At 34.4% G+C, this 23,541-nt stretch overlaps 1 protein-coding gene across 4 annotated transcripts in view; it reads right to left on the reverse strand.

Annotated features, from left to right (window-relative positions):
• The window catches only part of PAN3 (poly(A) specific ribonuclease subunit PAN3), a 168,170-nt gene that overhangs the window by 66,466 nt on the left and 78,163 nt on the right, over positions 1-23,541 (reverse strand). For 3 of the 4 annotated variants that reach the window (XM_084878683.1, XM_084878682.1, XM_084878681.1), the window contains one exon: positions 22,710-22,857. In XM_084878683.1, the coding sequence (XP_084734809.1) occupies positions 22,710-22,857 (148 nt within the window). Of the gene's footprint in view, positions 1-5,973; positions 6,092-22,709; positions 22,858-23,541 lie in introns of those variants that run through there. The other variant, XM_084878684.1, reaches the window with a different exon arrangement.

Raw genomic sequence — 23,541 nt, forward strand, 5'->3', positions numbered from 1 at the left:
AAATTTTCTACATGATGTTTATAATTACTGTATAAATGAAGCTTCTTTAATATATAACTCAGAGTTTCTCAATAAATTTAGTAACAAAGATACTTGATTGGAGGCACCCAAACCCATCTCTATGTTCAGAAATTCACTGGAATCCAAAGGACTCAGCATAGAATGGCACTCATGACTAAGATTTATCACAGCAATATGGTAAGCTGACACTTCAGATCTCAGGGCTGAAAAGACACAGGAGTCTAAAGAAATTCATGTGTAAGATTCCTTACACTCTCTTCCTCTCATGAGGGATCACACAGTGTATTCTTCTTCCAGTATGCTACATATATGCTCAGAGAAGCTCATTAGAGACTCAGTACACAAGGTTTTTATAGGGGAAGGGTTCCTGATAGGCACCCTCAGCCTAGCACATCCCAGAATTCCAAATTCTCAACAGCAAAGAAGGTAGCAGCATAAACCACACTGTTTGCACAAAGAGTTTAGGAACAGTAAACCTCCTACTCTGTTAGTGAACAATGGAAACCCTCCCCAATTCCAAGTTCCTACTCATCAGCCGAAGGCCAACCTTGTAAACAGACTTTTTAACTAATTTCTACAGAGATATCTTGAATTGTCTCCAGTACTGTTACTACTTCTTCAGAGTTCTGCTCTACAGTGTAGTGAATTATGTTATAAAAAAGTACACAAGCAAATGTTTTATTTTTCTCACCTAAACATACATGTGTCCCAGACGAGGAGGAGAAAAATGTAAACCTTAAATTAAGGCAAAAGATTTAGGTTGATTCCACTACTTTTTTGTACATACACATTAATAAAAACAACATATATTAGTGATATACACCCTATGGATAGGAAATATAGAAAAGAAAAACTAAATATAGTTCATATAAAAAGGTCTTGAACCTATGTTTCATCATCTCCTATCTCTAGTATCTAATCTATCTAAAAATATATACTAGCCGAAACCGGTTTGGCTTAGTGGATAGAGTGTCCACCTGCGGACTGAAAGGTCCCAGGTTTGATTCCCGTCAAGGACAAGTATGTTGGTTGCGGGCACATCCCCAGCAAGAGGTATGCAAGAGGCAGCTGATTGATGATTCTCTCTCATCGATGTTTCTAACTCTCTGTCCCTCTCTCTTCCTCTCTGTAAAAAAAAAAAAAAAAAAAAAAAAAAAAATCAATAAAATATATTTTTAAAAAATAAAATAAAAATAAATACTAATTAAATACAATAGATATGTCATGGCTTAAAATAAGATTTCAGTTACTAACATTAAAAAGATCTTATAAGATAATTAGTTAAGTCATATTTTAGCTGCTACCATATTAAAATAGAAGCAATTCAAAAGGTTTACTTGCCTTGACCCGTCTAGTTCAGTGGATAGAGCAATAGCCTGCAGACTGAAGGGTCCCAGGTTCAATTACAGTCAAGGGCATGTACCTTGGTTGCAGGCCCATCCCCAGTAGGGGGTGTGCAGGAGGCAGCTGATCGATGTTTCTCCCTCATCAATGTTTCTAACTCTCTATCCTTCTCCCTTCCTCTCTGTAAAAAGTCAGTAAAATATTTTTTAAAAAGGTTTAAGTATTAGAAGCATATGAAACCAATCTTTCTTAGTAACAAACTTTTAAATCAATCCTAAAGAGAATCATCTCGACTATGATTTGGCATATACATTACAAAAATTGCTGCTTTTAATTCTGACAGCTTAAAAATCATTCATGGCCTTTGTCCCAGAAATTCTAGCTCTGGAAACAATCCTAAAGAAATATCCTATTTCCTGAAAGATACTTATAGTGAAAATGAATACACACACATACACACACACACACACACACACACACAGAGTATATACCTATATGCTGCTTTTAAAACAGTAATACAAAGATTCAATTTTTAATAAATGAAGTTTTAAAAAACTGAATGGCAATATGAAGGCTAGACTGTTAGTCAAATGAAGTCTATTAAAGTGGTAAAATTGGTTTTAGGGGAAAACAGCTGATAGTAAGTGATACTCTATGATGTGCATTAATTTTTCCCCATGATAGTTATTTGATTCACATAGAAAATATAGAAAAGTTTGTTTGAATACGTAATAACTTTCCCTAAAATAAAATCAATTTAAGTGTACATTTCAAATAACCTTGAGCATAAATTTTTAGAAATATTAACGTTATCATCTTTACTGTCTTATAATAAAAGAATACAGCAGTTCTTGAAACATAGTTTTGTTCAATATTGTTTCAGTATTGTTGATGAAATGCTGTAGGAACTTAACCCTGTTTATATCAATTAGAACAGGGTAAAACTGGTTTCATGATATGCATTTTAGCTTAAAGACACAGGACATATCAATGACGTTAAGAGAGAACTTACTGTATAGAAATTCTAAAATCTTACATTTAGAAATCCTTTGTCAATATTTTTGCTTTATAATAATTACTCCATTGAGTCACCCTTAAATTCTTTTTAAAGATTAAGAATCAACTTATCTACTTAAATTTAAATAAGAATCTACTGCCCTATCATTTTAAAAAAAATGTTTTACAATTAAAAATGTTTAAGTCAGAAGTAAAAACACTTCTCTCTTTTTACATCATTAGACAACTGGGTTCAACATAGCTCCATGATCTGTTCAATCATATAAACTCAATTATGAGAGAAATCAAACTAGAATCTAGGACCCTGGAGTGCTAATACAGTCCACTGTAACACTTTCATGCTACTGAATTTAACCAAAATTTAAAACCCCCATTTACAAACGTCATTGAAAATAATGCCTCTAGAAGAAAAAGAACAAAAAGAAAATTTAAACAAAGGCAGAATTGTCAAATTTCAGAACACATAAAAGACAAAAGAAAGGACTGAACAACCAATTCAAAACATTTATCTGATAAAGGTTCTGCATTTCTACAATAAGCCTCAAAATTATATTGTCAGTCCTAAAGCTTCAGGTACTGTGAGAAGAAAGCAGTCCTATGAAGCTATGAATAACTGCTACAAACTAGTGTGATTCAGAAGATCCCTGACTTTAAAAGACTGAATTAAAATTTAGTGTTTCTTTTTTTTTTTTTAATTTTTTTTATTGATTTTTTACAGAGAGGAAGAGAGAGGGATAGAGTTAGAAACATCGATGAGAAAGAATCATCGATCAGCTGCCTCTTGCACACCCCCTACTGGGGATGTTCCCACAACCAAGGTACGAACCAGAATCGAACCCGGGACCTTTCAGTTCGCAGGCCAATGCTCTATCCACTGAGCCAAACCAGTTTCGGCTAAAATTTAGTGTTTCTGAAGAATCCAAATAATATGGATGTTTGGACTATTTCCTTTATCAAAATTTATTTTTAAATTTATATATCTAACAATAATTTTTCTTCCCCCTCCCCCCAAAGGCAATTATTAAATTGATGGGATGCGTATTATTATAGACTAGAAGCCCGGTGCATGAAATTCATGCATGGGTAGGGTTCCTAAGTCTGGCCAGTGATCAGAGCTGATTGGGGCCTTCTGGCTGCTGGCTGACGGCTGGCAGCCAGGGCCTTCCTTCCAGCTGCCGGCCGGGTCCCTCCCTTGTTACACACCACCACCATATCATAATAAGCAATTGGTCCCCTGATGGAACTCCAATGAGGACAATTTGCATATTTTGCATATATATATCAGAGGCCCAGTGCGCAATTGAAATAGCACATGGAGGCACCCTGTGGGGGACCCAGGACCCGCACAGCAGGGGGCCAGGGCCCGTGTTTGACTCATGTGGGGAGCTGGGACCCGTGCCTAACTTGCAGTGTCCCCTGGCCCCCCTGCTTGTCTCTGCTCCAGGGATGCAGAGCTGCCGCCACACCAGCTTGGGCAGGCCCAGTCTCTGTCTCCGTCTCCACTCCAGGCCTCACCTGCGCATGCAACCTCCTCCGGTCCAGCAGTGACCCGTTAGAGCACATGTGTCAAACACAAGGCCCGCGGGCCAAATCCAGCCCACCAGGCCTTGCAATGTGGCCCGCACCGCGCTGTCATCACTGCACTCCGCTGTCAGTTTATGACATTGTCAGTTTATGACTGTTCAGTAAACCATTCGGCCCGCGATTTAGGCTGGAGTTTAGATTTTGGCCCCTTCTCTGATTGAGTTCGACACCCCTACGTTAGAGCATCCCAGCCTAATTTGCATATTATCCCTTTTTAGATAGATAGATAGATAGATAGATAGATAGATAGATAGATAGATAGATAGATATAGCATGATAGAATCTAGGAGTATAATAAATCTTGATTACGATTTGGTCACTTTTTCACCAACAAGAGTCCTTCAAGATCTTGCCATCAAAAGGAGAGGGGAGAAAGTCAGTATTTTACTAAATTTTAACTTGGGAACATTTTACCATCCCTTTTAAGCCACAAAGAGGTAAGAAAAAGAAACTTTTAAAAGCAGACTCAGCCCTAGCCAGTTTGGCTCAGTGGATAGAGTGTTGGCCTGTGGGTTGAAGGGCCTTGGGCTCAATTTTGGCCAAAAGCACATGCACAGGTTGCAGGCTCAATCCCCAGTAAGGGGCATGCAGGAGGCAGCCGATCAATGATTCTCTTTCATCATTGATGTTTCTATCTCTCTCTCCCTCTCCTTTCCTTTCCTTTCCTCTCTAAAATCAATATTTACTTGTCATTTCCAAGTTGTAAAATAAAACATTTGATTCTCAACCAATAAAATTATATTTTTAAAAAAAGTAGACCCAAATAAAGACATAACTGAGGCAATCATCATATATATGTGTGTATTTTAAATGTGGGTCTAACCCTCAAACACTGTAAAATAAAATAAACCAACCAAAAAGCAACAAGTTAGGAAGAAGCTAAAATAAAATACTAGTCTTTATTTCTTTGCCCAAAATAATTTGACTATTTAATCAAATTCAGTTTTGCAAATAATTATCAAAACTGGCTAAAAATGTTCTTAATCAAAAGCAGCACACTTAAGATCACAATAATCATGCAATTATGACCCTAAAGTTGAACCATGTAAAAACTCTCTTGTCTAAAGTACAATTTTTGAAACTCTGATGTGATGATCACTTGTCCCTCTAGCCCAAACAATGAAAGATATTTAATAATAAAGTGTTGATTAGATAAGACTCCTATTATTCCTATATATTTTAAATCAAACTACTTTTCAGATAATTCAAATAAAATTAATATATTTAAAAAACCTTTAACTCTTAAACCACAAAGATATATGTGTTATTATACAGATGTACCTTTGGACAACGTATTCCCTATGTCATGACACACTGTTTTTAAAAGCCTACAAAAAGACAATCCACAGTATTCCAACATAATTTTTTATGGCCTAAGCTATTAGAACAAAAAAAAATTTCTTTCTCTTGCTTAAATGCTTCGTGTTTCAGATTTAAAAAAAAAAAAAATCCATTTAATTAAACATTCTCATTTTCTCAAAGATAGACTAAAAAAAAATACTGTAATTTTTGAAGGTAAAAATTGCTAATTATCAAAAGCATATTACAATACTAGTTAGCCATAAGCCAAAATATAAATTATTCACTGATCAAGTAAAATATACCCTAATCAAACTAAGCTCAATTTTACCCTAAAAGTTTCAGGCCACAAATCCAAACTCCCTTTGCAAAGATGAAACAATCCAAATGCCAAAAGGTTGGACTTGAGAGAAATGTTTATAACCCTTTGTGACAAAGGGCAACTCTGACTCATAAGTATACTGCAAAATTTCTAGGCTGACTTCTCAGGAACAGACTACTTCTTGCTGACCACAAACAGCAGTAATCTCTCTACACTTCATGTTCCATGAAGTATAGTGAGAAAACAAAAATGGAGTCAATAAGAATACTGATGTTAATTTCCAGAACTCATTCCTTCACAAACCCTGTTTTTACAACAGAAAGCCCTTATAATTGGGGAGTGAAAAGTTGCTGAACTCAACAACCCCTTCAGTTGAACAAACAGACCCCTCACAGAGCTGTCCAACGCTGCCCAAACTATCCATCCTTTAGTCGAATCAGTCAGTTTCATGAATTGTAGGATATATCTTCAAGTCCAGTGCTGACTCAGAGGGTAGCTTGTTCCCTAGAGAAAACAACCAACAAAAATCAGAACAGCTACTGCTCATAAGCTCTTTCAACACCCAAGTGGAAAAGACAACTTATTGGGTCAAAAAAAAAAAAAAAAAAAAAAAGTTCAACTTCAAAATAGTCAATAAATTGAAGGCATCTATAAGCCCTTGGCAGTTAAAACTTTCACTCAATTAAAACAAATGTTAAATAGGTTTTAAAAGCTTACAAGAAAAGCTATCACACAAACCAGAGGGCTTCTTGTTCAAGAAAATCTGCAGAGAATATAAATGGAAAGTATTCCAAGGATCAAAGTTGTTTTAATCTTTGAAAAGCAGCTTTCCTAGTGTGCATGTGTGTGCAGTAGTATGGGGTGGGAATTCAATGTCTCCACCCAGAAGTAGTGTACATGTCAACATGCACAGCCTTTGAGCTTTAAGATATATCTTAACAAAACAAGGGAAGAGGCTTTTCCATTTCATGAGTTAAAAGTTTTGTCTACAATAATATGTTACTGTGGAAATGGGAAGGAACAACTCAATGAGAGACAACCAAATGCTCAAGCAAAACTTCAGAACACTGAAATATCATTTTGTCTTTTCACATGAATTAAGTTAAAGGATTTTCATAAAACAAACATGTAACTAAAGACTGCCCTCAGAAAAAATCATGATGGTTACTGGTATAACTTTTCATTTTAAAAATTTATTAATTATATTATGTATTTAAGTGTGGGAGAAAATTCTAATAAAAAATTTTTCCAACCCTGGCTGGATAGCACAATTGGTTAAATAGTCGTCCCGTTACATCAAAGTTGTGGGTTCAATTCCTAGTCAGGCCACTTACAAGAATCAACCAATGGATGTAAAAATAAGTGGAACAACAAATCTCTCTCTCTCTCTCTCTCTCTCTCTCTAACCAATCAATAATTTAAAAAAAAAAAAAAAAAAAAGACTTGAAATCATGATTTCTTAAAAAATGTTTTCCTTTTCATTTCCAAGTTGTAATATGGAACATGTCTGATTATCGGCCAGGAATCTTAATGCCTTAGAGGTCAGATTTATGGAAGACAAAACTAACAATGACTACATATTGTCTTGAAAAATGCAGCCATTTAGTCCTCACTGGTTTGGCTCAGGGGATAGAGCACCAACCTGCGGACTGAGGGGTCTCAGGTTCAATTCCAATTAAGGGCACATGCCTGGCTGCGGGCTTGATCCCCAGTGAGGGACATGCGGGAGGCAGTCAATCAATGATTCTCATTATTGATGTTTCTGTCTCTCTCTCCCTTCTCCCTTCCTCTCTGAAATCAATAAAGATATATTTAAAAAAGAAACAAAAAAAAGAAAAGAAAAAGAAAAATGCAACCATTTGATAAAGGCATCTGACACTGGTAAATTTGTGGGAAGTTTTAATTCAGTTGGTTTTAGAGCAATTTCTCATTTTCCCAGTCTTTCTCAGAGAAAGGAAAGTTCAATCTTAATGAGCTAAAACAAAACAGCCCATTAAATATAATATCTGTAATATATTATCTTTGGGAGAATTCACAAAATAATCACAAATCATTTTCTGTATTTTGTGGTTCAGATGAGGAATATCAGTTGAGAAGAGCTGCAAACCCTCCGTTTCCTTAACCTGTGTACTAGTAAGTTTCCTCTTATAGGCCTTTTGTGCCAATGTGGTCAAATTGTATTAAGCAGAACACTAGACTTCCAGAAATGCTTCAGAGTCTGCAAATTCTTGATTTAAATTTCTTTTATCCATATTTTCACTATTTATCCAATCAATAATAAAAATCACAAATGCAGGTCCAAACTATTGTAGTATGCATTAATTTTTTAGCGTAGTAGAGATTATCACCAATATACTTGTGTTGGGTTAGGATATTTTCATGAAGACCTCAGAATGAAGCCTCTCTAGTCACGCGTGTGTGTGTGTGTGTGTGTGTGTGTGTGTGTGTGTTTCATTAGGAAGGTAGTGACTCTGAAATAATTAATATTTAAATGCACATGTACACTTAATAAAATTGAATAAACAAATTCACATTATTTGTGTGAATCATGATTTTCATGTTCTATGTAACAGAAAATACAGAAAAGGAGGCTGAGAAATATAAGACTGTCATCCTTTACCCACCAACGGTAAGCTATTGCATTCAACAAAATACCACGAAGACATGTTTATTCTCACTGAATAACTTTTTAAGTAAATTTAAACTTGACCCTGCAAATGCCAGTTTTATCTGCTTTATATAATTTTATAATTGGGGGATTATACATAGACTTCATAAGAGTTCTGCTGCTTTTTAAAAATGTTTGAAAATCAGTTTTAAGTTCTAAGTTTTGGTATTCCTGGTTCTCAGGTTCTCCTAGGGACAATAATGGTCATTTAGTCTTAAGTCTTCTATGCTTGCTGAGATGTAAGTTTCTGTCATACAAGTGTTCTAAGCCATCTTAAAAAATGTTTTCCTTTTCATTTCCAAGTTGTAATATGGAACATGTCTGATTATCAGCCAAGAATCTCAATACCTTAGAGGTCAGATTTATGAAAGACAAAATTAACAATGACTATATATTGTCTTGAAAAATGTAGCCATTTGGTCCTCACTGGTTTGGCTCAGTGGACAGAGCGCCAACCTGCAGACTGAGGGGTCTCAGGTTCAATTCCAATTAAGGGCACATGCCTGGTTGCGGGTTTGTCTGTTGTCCTTACTAGTCTCTTCCCTCCACACATTCTGGCAACCCTCAAAACACAATGTGCCAAACTCTGGGGTGCTAGTGGCAAATAAAACTGGAACAGATTTTGAGAGTTACCAAGTATTTTAAATATATGAAAATTTTATCTATCTCAGTGCCATTTTTCATTAATTTCTCTAAGTTCCTACCCAATCTAACCTTTCCCACTTCCTTAGCAATTTTAATTTTTGAAGAAAATTCTACTCTTCTGATATTTCAGAGATGGTGGTTCTCCACATCACACACAAGAGAGTCCTCAAAAATATTTCTTTGAAAAGATTAATGAGCCGAGACCGGTTTGGCTCAATGGATAGAGCGTCGGCTTGGGGACTGAAGGGTCCCGGGTTCGATTCCGGTCAAGGGCATGTACGTTGGTTGCGGGCATATCCCCAGTAGGGGGTGTGCAAGAGGCAGCTGATCGATGACTCTCTCATCGATGTTTCTAACTCTCTATCTCTCTCCCTTCCTCTCTGTACAAAATCAATAAAATATATTAAAAAAAAAAAAGAAAAAAAAAGAAAAAAGAAAAGATTAATGAAAAAGAAATTCCACATAATGAAAGCAGTGACTAAGAACCTAATGCAGAGAAATAGAACTATCCATCTGAGATAACTAATGATAGTAATTTAAATTGTCTTATGGAATAACTGCACACTGGTATCCCCCCTACCTAACAGTACCAACATACAGTTTGTTTCAAAAAAAGAAAAGAGCCGGGATCGGTTTGGCTCAGTGGATAGAGCGTCGGCCTGCGGACTGAAAGGTCCCGGGATTGATTCTGATCAAGGGCATGTACCTTGGTTGCAGGCACATTCCCAGTGGGGGGTGTGCAGGAGGCAGCTGGTTGATGTTTCTCTCTCATCGACGTTTCTAACTCTCTGTCCCTCTCATTTCCTCTCTGTGTAAAATCAATATTAAAAAAAAAAAAAAAAAGAAATATTTAAAAAAAAAGAAAAGAAAGAAACGAAGTGTCAGTTAGCTTAAAAACAACAAACTTGCCCTATTCTAACCCCTCCAAGGGAACCCCATGGACTTCCCCACAATCAGCATTTAAGGGTAATGCTTATTCCAGCAGGACACTGCCCCAGCAGAAACTTGCCCATAACTAACAGATTTTCTTCACATCTGTTCAGTCTTCACCTAACTCAGACTGAATTACTTTTTTTTTTATTAATTACTTATGAAAGTTCACTGGCTGAGAGAGAACATTTCTATATTATGCTACTGAACTCATTAAAACAAAACGGGGAGAGAGGGAAACTTCGTAGATCCTCAACTGTGTGTTTAAAATGTTTAAAGAAATCCTTCCCATACTTTAAAATCCATCTCAAATATTTCCCTTTTCATTATTCTTTCTTCCTGAATATCCTCGCTCAAACATGATAAAATCTCACTTTCCTTCAAATTTTATGACATTTTTATCTTTTTCCCCCCGGTAGAAGGGAGTAGATGTGAAATTTTTAAAAATACAAAGGCCAATGTTCTAAATATGAAGTTTTTTATTTATTTAGTCTCAAATGAGGACAGGGGAAGCTGGAATTTCAAATTGCCACAAGTGATTCTTATCTGCAATTATATATGAAAGCTAACTGGAGCCACTGCAGAGATTGGACACTGAGCAAGGTTCTAGGAATTCAAGAAATAAGGTCTAGTCCTGATCTCAAAGTTCACACACAACCATTAAGGTCCACTAATGTGCTTAAACTTTTTCAATTTTAATATTCACTCTTAAGTCTCCATGTGTGATCATATGATGATGGATGAAATGATAAAAATGCCTGCAGAAGCATTAACTTTAGTGAAAGAAATATGTATAAAACACCCAGACAAAATTTTTAAAAACATGACACTCAAAATAGTACAGAAGCACAGAGACAGGAGATATTAATTCTCAAAAAGCGTATGTGTTTTATAAGAGAGTAGGTCCTCTATGAGATAAAGTAAAAGGGACTAAGCTTATTTAATCAGAAAAGAAAGCTTCTAGTCTTTTAATAGCACTCTTTATTTTAATTCTAAAAAAATATGTACTGAGCATCTAGACATGGTTCTTGCTACAAGGGAGGTTATATTCCAATTAGAGGCCCAGTGCACAGATTCGTGCACATTGAAAGGAAATTAATTAGAAGGTGGCTGGGCTGGGTGTGACTGAGCAAGACAGGCGAGATTAGGCAAGACAAGCTGGACACGCCCTGGAGCCATCCTCCTTGGTTCCCTCCTGGCCGTGTCTGTCTGTCCCCTGGTGGTCAGTGTGCATCATAGCTACTGACCAGTCAGCCAGTAGCTTAGCCTTTAATACATACATATATATGGGAGTGAGGAAGACCACTCATCCTAATTTAAACAAAAGAAAAACAACCAACAAATGAAAATAAATTTCCAAAGGAAATAAACAGGATAACATGATGGAAACTAATAGAAGAAAATTTCCTTTACACTGGTCAAAGGCCTTTCTTTGTAAGTGACATTTCAGCTGACACCTAAGAGATGGGAAGGAACCAACCAAACAACCAAAGAACAGTATAGCAAAAAGCATGAGCCAAAAAGGAGCCTGACATATTTGGGAAAGACCAGTATGGCTATATCAGAATACACAATGAAAAGAGTGAATGGGTCAGAATTGAGAGGTATACCAAAAGCAGACTACAAAAGGGGTTTGGGTTTTTATTCCAATGACAATAGAAAGCCATGACCTGATTTATATTTAAGATTACTTTTGCTGTTATATGGAAAATGAACTGCATTAGTAGACCAATTAGGCTGTTTAAACAATACACAAAAAAGGCGATAATGGCTTGGTCTAGGATGGAGGCTGTACTTCCTAGATATATAATATGAAGGTTGAATTGACAGGATGATTCATAGACTACCTCTCTGGAGAATGAAGGAAAGAGAGCAAATATGAGTCTTGTTTCTTGTTCAAACATCTTTCAAAGGGTGATGATAGATTTACTCAACTTCAGAAAGTTGAAAACCCAGACAAGAAAAAACCTTAAGTCAGCAAATGGAATGAAGAAGTAGAAGAGTAATTATCAAATTCTAAAATAGACTGAGGTACCAAGGGAAGTCTTATAAGGTAATTAGGAGATTTTCACATGGCTTAGCTAGTTTAAGAGGGAACTAAAGCTGGGAAAGAAATTCAGCAGTTTAGAATCCTTGCTACCTATGTTTTAAAACATATAGAAATTATACATCCAAACGCACATGGACAATAGCTTCATAATAAAAAAAATAAAATTTAAGGTTATGTCAATATTTTCTTTTAATTACAAACATAGGAATAAAGTATCTGAGGTAAGATACACACAGTAACTTCAGCCATACTATATCAATAGCCTTATTTCCATATGAGTTATTTGTTAAATAATTCAACAAATATTATTAGAATACTGACCGTGTGTGAACTACAGTGCCTAAACCCCTAAAAATGTAAGCTGTCCACATTTTTTTTTTTTAAATTATGAAACTTTTAGGGCTTGAATTACAGTTTTAAGAACTATACCAACTGGCTTGTATAATAGGTAACTTACTTTGATCACTACAATATTTGAAGAAACAGAATACTGACCTGCTTGCCCCCAAACTTGGCCAAATGATTTGAAATGAGATCTTTCTTAGTGTCTGCAATGATGGAAATCTTTTAAATCATAACACTTAGGTTATTTAAAATTAAAGTTCACAACAAAATGAGAAGAGAACAGATGTTAGCTACCAAACTCTTTTGGATCAAAAGAAACATTTTTTCTTCTCAAGTGAGAGTAAATGTTTGAGTAAATGGTATCCTTCATTCATAATGTTAAATTATGTTGTGTTGTTTAAAAACCAGAAACTTACTCCAAGACAAGCATGGCTGATTATAAAAAATTATATTCACAAAATAATAATGTAAGATTAATATTAATCAATACTGTCATTTTAACTTCAGATTTCTACATAAAAATTTCAAAGCATACATATTGAAATGTAATGTGCAAATAAGATAACTAATTACCTTATTCTAGATTCATGGGTTTTTACATTATAAACACCCAAGATACTTATGCTATTCATTTTTCAGGTGTTCTGAAAATTTTATTAGACATATCACAATAATTAATTTACACTATTTTTGTCCCATTAACATTACTAAGGTAAAAGAAATTCCTGTTGCCCAGTTCTATTAAAACTATATTTGTGCCCAGCATGGCTCAGTGGTTGAATGTCGATCTATGAACCAGAAGGTCACAGTTCAATTCCTGGTCAGAGTTCATGCCCAATTTGCAGCTTGATATCCAGTAGCAGGTGTGCAGGAGGCAGCCGATCAATGATTATCTCTCATCATTGATGTTTCTATCTCTTTCTCCCTCTTCCTTCCTCTTTGAAATCAATAAAAATGTAGTTTAAAAAAAAAAAAAAAACAGAAACAAAAAAAAGGAGAAGATAGCATAGAGCACCTAGTAGAGCTGCGGATTTTAAAAAGGCATAGCAAGAAATATAATCTAATCAGCATCATATAAGAGATGCAGAGAATAAGAGAAAGGCCTTACCTTCAAAGAGTTATAATCTACTGATATATTGGGGCAGGAGGACAATGGAAAGGGTAAAAATCTAAGTAATTACAAATTGCTCTATGAACTCTCAAACCTAAAGGGTATCAATTGTATTCTGATTCAATACAATCACTGAGGTATGTAAAATTGAGCACAGGTCATTAAAAATAACATTATATTTTGTCTGATGCAACAGAGTACTGCAAATTTTGGAAATCTTTGTTTGAAAAATTGTTTAAAATGTAAAGTTTTGACAAAGCTATAACATGTCTGATATCCAAATAAGTAAGGTCTGCTGGAAAGTTTCATTTCTTAAGATGCTGGATAAATCAATTATTGTAGCCAAAGATACAAAAGATGCAAGTAAGATAAAATGTATATACCTAATTCAACTGTTAAAAATTTTGCATTCAGAAAAGCCTGGAAAATGTAGCTAAGCACCTTTAAAAAAATGGAGTTTAGCTGAAAACGGTTTGGCTCAGTAGATAGCACGGCGGGCTGCGGACTAAAAGGTCCTGGGTTCTATTCCAGGCAAGGGCATGTACCTTGGTTGCGGGCACATCCCCAGTAGGGGGTGTGCAAGAGGCAGCTGGTCGATATTTCTCTCTCATCGACGTTTCTAGCTCTCTATCTCTCTCCCTTCCTCTCTGTAAAAAATCAATAAAATATATTTAAAAAATAAAAATAAAAAAAATTAAAAAAAATATTTTATTGATTTTTTTACAGAGAGGAAGAGAGAGGGATAGAGAGTTGAAACATTGATAAGAGAGAATCATCGATCAGCTGCCTCTTGCACACCCCCTACTGGGGATGTGCCCGCAACCCAGGTACATGCCCTTGACCGGAATCGAACCTGGGACCCTTCAGTCTGCAGACCGACGCTCTACCACTGAGCCAAACTGGTTTCGGCAATAAAATATATTTATTAAAAAAATAATAGAGTATAGATTTTGGTAGACCATCATCACTGGAGGAACTTCTAATTTCCAGACTTGTTCATAACAACTTCCCACTCATCTTCTTCAATGCTTTCCCCCTTCCAGGAGACTGGAGAGATACCTAGAAGCCACTTCACCTGGATCCCTACGTGACTGTCTGGAGGAGTGCATTCCAGATAACTGAACACCTGCCTGGACCGTTTCAAAGCAAGAAATAAATTTCTGTCCTGTGAAGCCATTACATTTTGGATCTTTTTGTTTCAACATCACAAACAGTGGGCAATAAGATCATAGACCATACAAAATATGGCTTAAACAGCAGTTTAATGACTACAATTAATATTACTATCTTATTCATTTTACTGTTTTCTAAAAAATACAAAGTCCCACAATAGGACTTTTAGTTAATAGTTTCAATTTTTAGGAATATCAATCTGAAATCTGGATAACCATATCTAAAATATGGAAAGATGCTTATGAAATAAGAAAACATCTCACACCAAAACCGGTTTGGCTCAGTGGATAGAGCGTCGGCCTATGGACTGAAAGGTCCTGGGTTCTATTCCGGTCAAGGGCATATACATTGGTTGCGGGCACATCCCCAGTAGGGGGTGTGCAAGAGGCAGCTGATCAATGATTCTCTCTCATCGATGTTTCTAACTCTCTATCCCTCCCTCTTCCTCTCTAAAAAAATCAATAATATATATATTATATATATATATATAAATATATATAAAACATTTCACTTCAGACATATAAATATGTAAGAGAATTATGACTAAAAAACATCTGAAATAAACATTATCACCATATAAACATGCAGCCCTCATCTGAATATTCATGGTAGGTTTTACATGTTTGTGTGCACTAGGTCTTAAAAGGGATACACCTCTTAATTTCTCTCCTTTCACTAAGACCATTCCCACATTCCTACTTAGGGTAACCTGCACATCTGAAAGGCAAAAAGAGTAAGAAAAAAGATGACTTTCATATACTAGTATGAATATGACCAAACTGAGAATAATTAAATTCAAGAAACAAAAGAGGCTGCCACCATTAAGTTTATTCCTACAGAATTAAATGACCTTTCATAGACATGTTACACATAGCATAGTACTTTTATTTACATAAACACTCTCCCTCTCCACTGAGTAGCTACAATGCACTAGATACCATTAATATCAAATGGTTAAAGAAAAAATGATCCCTGAGCTTTAAATTATTTGATTAAAAGGAAAGAAAAAGACTGACTTCTAACTTTCCACCTCCAGAAAAGAATCAGGAAAGTGTTCTCTCTGCCTCTCCGTTAATCCAAAACTACTACAACACTCTCAGTTACTGCGGACTCCAATCTTATACTATAGACACAAAACTCCCCTCATCTCCACCTAGGATGCAAAGGCAGCCTTGATAAGATTTCCAATTTACACAGAAGTCCATATGCCTTTGAAATCCTTTTAAAGTCTAAATCAAAAATCAAACTCTTCTCTTTTTTGTTACCTCTCATCACTCTCTTCATTTCTGTCTCTTTTTAGTGTATCTATCTCCTATAGATAAATGTGTCACAAAACAATAGAATTTTAGAATGGAAAGACTTAAAATCAGCTCATATTATAGAAATAAAGATGCTAAAACATGGTGATCAAAGGGTATCCCAAATGCCACAGCTATTTTAGAAGAAAAACTGGTACCATATTCTAAAGGCAATGGAAGTAGCTCAAGAGCAACAATAACATCGCTGCAGGTGTACACTATTGAACCTATAGTCAAAGAGAGCCCTAGCCACTCCTTAATTAAGGGACAAGTAAAAAGTAACCTACCCCTTAATTAAGGGACAAGTTAGCCAATATATGAGATTTAAACAGGAAGTCCACAACAGGATCTTTCAAACCTAACAGAACACATTAACCAAGGATTTCTCAACCAGTAGAACAGTACCTACTGGGAACTATTTAAGCCTTACCTGACAGGTCTCCAAGTCAGATGCAGCAGCCACATCCCTCTCTGTACCATTAATGTCTTGCCTCAGTTTCTTGAAATTCCCAACTGGGAAAGAAATATAGCCAGCAAGTACTCCCAATCCAGTTATGGCTCTACAGTTCAACTGTTAGTAACCTTCCTTGGGACATCAACATCTATATCCATCTACATGCATACACAGAGCAGCCCCTGTCTAGGATCAACTCAACATTACAGGGTAGTGAAAAGGTTCTCTTCACAAAACCTCAAGGCTCCTAGATCTTAACTATAAATTTTTTTTTCTTTTTTAATGTAGAAAGCAATCCCAATAAAAAAAACCTTGAAAGGTTTGAGTGAGTCTGCTGAATATACCTGAAAAACAAAGTGATTATAAAAATTGGAAACATGCAATTTAAACATAATTCTTATAAATATTTTAACTGGTTTTAAGAATGTTTAGCACTTCAAAACACAGTGACTCTAGTTCTGATGCATTTAAATTTTCAACAAGTTTATGTTTGTTCCTTATATGACTTTTCATCTATATCCTCTTGAACATTTGCATTTTCTAGAAGTTCATCAAAGATGTTTACTGACTCATTCAAATTCACTGTCCTTAAGAGAAACCCACCAATTAAAACATTTTTTTCCAAAATAGGAAAGAAACTAGTGTGTACAAGATAAGAAATGAAAAGAACCCTTCTTCTTAGGAATTTGTAATATGCTCAGGAAATCAGACTGATATTTAAAACAATTAGAACATTTTAATGCTAACCTAACTCTGCTATTATGTGTAAAAATAATTCAGAGAAATCAGCTGAAACTGAAATATCAAAATACTTTTTACTTTCAGTAATTATACCATTTAGTGAAACATAAAGCAATGTAAAATGCTAGCTTATGAAATTTTTATGCCCTTAGTGATTTTAATGTAGAGACTAAAATATACTTTAAATATGAACTTATCGATATTCACCATCTGCAAGACTGTTAACAGAGTGTCCTATTTTCCTAATGGTATATACACTCCTTAGCTGGATATCAGAGTAGTAATACAGTGAGATAGATAGGCACACCTGTGGATTTAATTTTATCCACACTGGTGTTCCAGGCATTATGACTTACAACAGTTCATGATTTTTTACCTATACAGTTAGGTAATTTTAGCAATTATTTTCCCAGTCTGTTCTCTCTCTTGTTTTCAGTCATACAAACAGATCAGTTACATGGACACAAACATACAAACAACTAGCCTAAAAAAATAATAATAATAATTGAAAGGACTATCATGCAGAAAAGATTTTTATTTATTCCATTCAATACAAAGAAAAAGAAATAGGCTAGTAGGTAAAAGACGAGAGTGAGTTTAATTCAAATATGATATAATTTTCTATTTTACTCAAACTAAAATGTACACTGGGCTGCCTTGATTAGATAATGAATTCCTTATTGCTTCTATAAATGACAAAGCAGAAGCTAGATTATAATCTGTCAGGAATGCCATCTCTAAACTGGAACAAGGCTGAACTATATGAACTCTAAAGGTTCCACCTGGATCAATAACCAATATTAGATTATCACATAAGCCAACTACTATGAAAATGAATTGAATTAAGGCTTCATTGTATTCATCTATGATATAAAATACAATAGAGCTAATATATCACAAAGCTTTACTCTTTAGCATTGAACTTTAGAATTAAAAGGAATCTCCTAGTCCAAACCTTTCAATAGACCAAAAATAAATAACTCTATTTTAAATAATGTATTATACAATATAAAGTTTAGCACTTCAATATTTTTGAACAAAAATGAATATAAATTTTCCCTTTTCATCACACCTTGAACAAGGCAAAAAAATAAATTGAAGAATATTAGCCAGTTTTACCCATCAATCTGATACCCTCAGGAATATATAAGAAATGACTAAGTATTTCAAGATCTGGATCTAAAAGCATAATAATGAATACAATTATTTAATAATTTTAAGTTTAGTATAAATAAATGTTTTTCCCCAATCATCTGAGATTTGCCATAATTTACAAATAAAGTGTATAAATGGTCCAAATGTCTGTACCATCCTTATCTTGAAATAACGATATTTGAAAATACTCATTTACAGCTCTTTCATTTATTAATCAATGATGGCATTTTGAAATCCAAGAACTCCCCTCTGTACTTCCCAAGTGTCCACACACAATTAAGCAAAATAAGAGTTGCTCAATTCCTGAGTCAGAATTTCACTAAGCCACCAGATGATGTATCATATACCATCCAGAACTGTGTGCTCCTGTTACTACCTTTCTTAAGCACTTTCAAACAGACTGTGGCTAATTTTGAGGTATTTAAAGTATAATACATCAAGACTTAGTTTACTAAGTCTACTACCAAATCAAAATTTTTCTTAGGAAAAATACTGATTAAGAACTTTCAGCAATTGGTTCTCATGATAAAGTTATTTTCATGGCACACAAAAAGTAAAGCATAAACTATCATTTCATATACTTAGTGTAATCATATTTTCATTTCTAAAAATCTATTCAAAAACTGTTTGCTCTAAGCAAAGGCTATTAAAAATAAATCTTTAGACTTATGCATTACTTTAAAAGTACTCTTACTATAACACAATCTGGAAATAAACTGCAATAAATCTTGCTAAGGCTGTGTTAAACCAGTGCTTCTTAACTTTTGAACATCAGGATAATATAAACTGTGACCAGAGAAAAGTGCCCAAGTTAAATGCCATATCACATACTTATATAACAACTACCTTCTTAGAAGGTATTTAGAAATTTTGCTATTGTTCTTAGGTTAAATGTGCATAAAACAAGTAAATTATAAATCCTTGATTTCTTAAACTAAACTAAAATAAAATGGTTGTGTATACAATTCAATGGAAACACAACATTGGCTGCATATTTTTAATACTTCTAAATAATTCTTAAATCTAATTAGCTATAAATAAATTCAAATAACAATGTTTCACATTTTGCATTGAAACTTTTTTTTTTAAATATGAATCATTTTAAAAGTGATCAAAACAGGTTTTTAAAAGAGACTTGATTCGCTCAGGATCTACCATGTTCCTGGAATTGTGCTTTTCTTTCTTACAATTTGAGGAAATTCTAAATCTTAATATCTATTCAACTATATTCAAATATGTTTATGTTGTAGTCAAGAGATATATTTAAGTATGTATTTTTTCCCATAGATAATAAAAATGACATTGCTGTAGTTTACTTTGAATGTCAAAATATTTATGACTTCATTTATATACACTAGAGGCCCGATGCACAAAATGCATGCACAGGTAGGTCGCTAGGCCTGGCCAGCGATCAGGGTATTCCAGCTGCCGGCTAGGGCCTTCCTTTGTTCCATGCCACCCCCTCGTGGTAAGCTCATATCATAGCTAGCAATTGAACTCCTACCCTCTGAGTTGAAATCTAGAGGAGACACTTTGCAAGGGGACACTTTGCATATTAGCTTTTTATATAGAGAGATTTTAGAAAAACTAGTTTGATTTATTTTCAAGGATAATAATCTGGACTAGAAGTTAAAAAAAATAAAATGAAATTTTATAACAAAATTATCGATAGGTTATACCTATAGTAGACAAGAAGCAATAATGATAAATTAAATCATCACTTAGGTAAACTTCATGATCTTTTCTATTCTACAACAATAAAGTAGAAATTTTATAATTTTTCCTAGGCCTTGGAAAAAATAGCATTGTGGGTAAAAAGAAATGGAAGACATTGGGGGTGGGGGGTAAAATGGTTTCCTGAAAGTCAGTCAGATCTAATTTTTTCTTTGCTCATCTCCAAAGAGTATTAAGCCATTAACTAAACGAATTATGAAGAAATAATAAGTGCAAAACAATTCATTATTCCAGTATTTTTGGAAAATGCTTTAACTTAGTTGATTCTCATTTTAATGAAGAACAATTTTTAAATAACATATATAAAAATTTTAGGAATGTATTTAATATGATATACTGACTTACTTTCAATGGTTCCAGACAATAATTAGTCATTTTAACATTAGAGCTATGTAAAAAAATAAGTAGTTTCTCACCTAATTTAATTTTTAAATTAATTAATTTCATCCCAAATTTAGATTATAACACCCAATAGGGGCCAATGAGACACCTATCTACACATAATGCCTATTAAAACACTTAAATACTATAGCATTATGGATTTTTTTAACTAAACATTTTCAAGATCTAAAATTGTCTTTGACACTTTTAACTCCCCCAATATTTATAAAGCTTATTTTTAGTGGCAAGCTTAAACAAGCCTGATCAAAGATATGAACAAAATGTTAATTTTTGAAACAAGGAACGTTGTATTGTTATGCCAAAATAAACTGGTACTTAATTACAAAAGCCAACTAACTGACATATGAATACCATTATTGTGGGTGTATATACACACTGCTTAGAAGTCTGGACAATCTCTAAGAAATTTTAAATGTATAGCTGACATGGAGATTATGCTAGTGTACACAATGTGAACACACCTCAATGGGAGAAAAATCATAGTAGCATGTTACTTACAAGTAAAACCCATAGGCTATCAGGAATATTCAATTCTGACACTGCTCTCTAGAGAAGAAGGGAAAATGTATACAAATTTAACTAAACCTGAGGGTAGAAGAAAAGGTAAAGGGACAAGTTTGGGGAAAGGGACTGAAAAGAAGGGGAGATGAGGGGAGAAAAGAGTGGGAGAGAAAGTTAGGGGAAGGAGGCATTGATAAAACCCTTGGCAGCACAAGGTTATTTAGCCTGAGTACATTTGATATTTTATATGCTAAACCAGATGATCTGTTCCATAAAATTATCATTACTTTCCCTCATTCTTCCCCAAAAGGTCCTTGATTCCTTATCAGTATAAAAACTAATGATTTCTCTTAATAGTTTGGTTAAGCCCTGAAGGCAGTACTAGTAATGCCTTCAGGGCTTAACTCTCTGATCCAGCTAGAGAGTTTGGCTTCATTTATGTACATATATTTAACTCTCTGATCCAGCTAGAGAGTTTGGCTTCATTTATGTACATATCTAACTCTCTGATCCAGCTAGAGAGTTTGGCTTCATTTATGTACATATATTTCATTTTGTTTCTGTTTTTTTTGGAACATTCAAAGCCAAGTGATGATTGTCCATTACAGGTTCTAGAAACATAATCTGTGTGGGGAGCTCAAACATTTTAAAGACACAAGATAACCTGCTCAGCACTTATGATAAATTCAATATAATTTTTAATATATATTTTATTGATTTTTTTACAGAAAGGATGGGAGAGAGATTGAGTTAGAAATATCAATCATCTGCCTCCTGCACACCCTTTACTGGGGATGTGCCCACAACTCAGGTACATGCTCTTGACCGGAATCAAACCTGGGACCTTTCAGTCAGCAGGCCAACGCTCTGTCAACTGAGCCAAAATGGCTTCAGCTTCAATATAATTTTGCATAGCTTACTTTTCTGATTAAGATACATCACAGTAGAGATGGGTGATGTTAATTATCTATTATGTCATGGACTAGAAGGCAAAATTTGAATGAGTTATTAAGATAAAACAGAGAACTTCAACAACAAAAAGAGTTCTCAAAGGGTCACTATAAACTGCCTCAGAATGGGCCGTATAAGTACACTTGTCCAAATTATTCTATCATTATAGGTAAACTTGGAAGAAAATGACTGAAAAATATTGTTTTGCCTACCTCAGTGACCCCTAATACATTCTTTCCTATTATTTATTTTCTACTATTGTTTATAATACTTTACCCAATTAAAAATTACTATTACAGCCTTGGCCAAGTGGCTCAGCTGATTGGAACATTGTCCCATATTCCAAAAGGTTGCCAGGTTCCATTTCCAGTCAGGGCATACATATCCAGGCGGTGGAACTGGGAGGCAACTGATTGATGTTTCTCTCTCTTTCCCTCAAATCAATATGTTGTGCTTTTTTTAAATAACACCATATCTTCGAGTAAGGATTAAAAAGAATTACTGTTACAGACTTATAACCAAACATCTGAAAGGTAAGAAGTACATCTAAACTTATATTCTGAATTATATAGAATAAGCTATTCTTTAGAAATTTAGTACAAAAGGGCTGTGAAGCACACATACTCATTAATATTTTATTTCTTGTGCTCTTACAGAAGTTTTTGAGTGAAATAGCACTGACTTTTTAAAAAGGGAAATACGAAGGTTCAGATAGATATTTTTCCTAAATAACCATTTTCTTCAAGTTTATTTCTGTGCTATTAAACACGCTTCCTTTTTTTTTCATATTTAAATTTTGCTTTTAATTTTTCAAATCTGGTACCAAAATCTAGGACATAAAACTTATAATGTGTTCAAATGTGAATGATTCAAGTATACAATTTCAATTCTGATAAACTAATAAATATCAAATGGTGCTTACAGATTTAATATCTGGGACTCACTGCAAAGTTACCCAACTTACCTGGTGCTAATCCGGCAGCAGCAGGACCTCCCATGGATGGGTGAGAGAAAACTTGAGAGAAGGCAGACATATTTGACTGGGACACATTACTCAGCCTGGAGGTTGATCCTCCTTTAGGAATAAACTCGCTTGCAGTAGGATTTGGTGTCTATTTAAAAATCAAATATAGTAAGTTAACACACTATAAAGCCCAAAAAAGACATTGAATTTACTAGGCATTATTCCACAGTGTTTTATTTACTGAGTAGAATATTTTACTGAAAAGATTTACAGCGTTTTTTAGTTTTTATATTTCGGGGAGGTATAAATAAATTTTAAGGGATTTTTTAAATCCAATTTGTGAATTTTAATTTTACTTGCAGAGTTTAACCTCAGAAACATGCAAAATTTACCTTTATTGTCAAATATGCATCATTATCAAAGTATCCTAAGACATTTTAGAGAACTTAGAGGTTTAGACTACCTCAAAACTGAGCAACAAGTTTCAAATTTAATATCTTCAAAACAATTCTACCAGTATGAAGGTCAAAACTGCCTTTATTCCAAAATTAACCACTTCCTTTTCTATAAGCATTTAAGACATTTTCTCAATAATATGGTACCTTATATTTAAGTAACAGAGTAAAGACCAGAAAAAAACATTTATAAACAACACATACATTGGGGGGGGGGGGGGGGGGGGGGGAAGATAGAAGAAAAACACAATAGAGGCTCCAATGCCTGCAAAGTATCACATGTAACTTACGCTATATTAAAAATATTTTGCCATATAATTACATTAAAAATTTCTTCATCATTGTAAGTCACATTTTATATATTCAAGTGGCATGGT

This window comes from Pipistrellus hanaki (assembly GCF_964339955.1).
Source record: "Pipistrellus hanaki genome assembly, chromosome: 3".
In the NCBI taxonomy this organism is placed as follows: domain Eukaryota; kingdom Metazoa; phylum Chordata; class Mammalia; order Chiroptera; family Vespertilionidae; genus Pipistrellus; species Pipistrellus hanaki.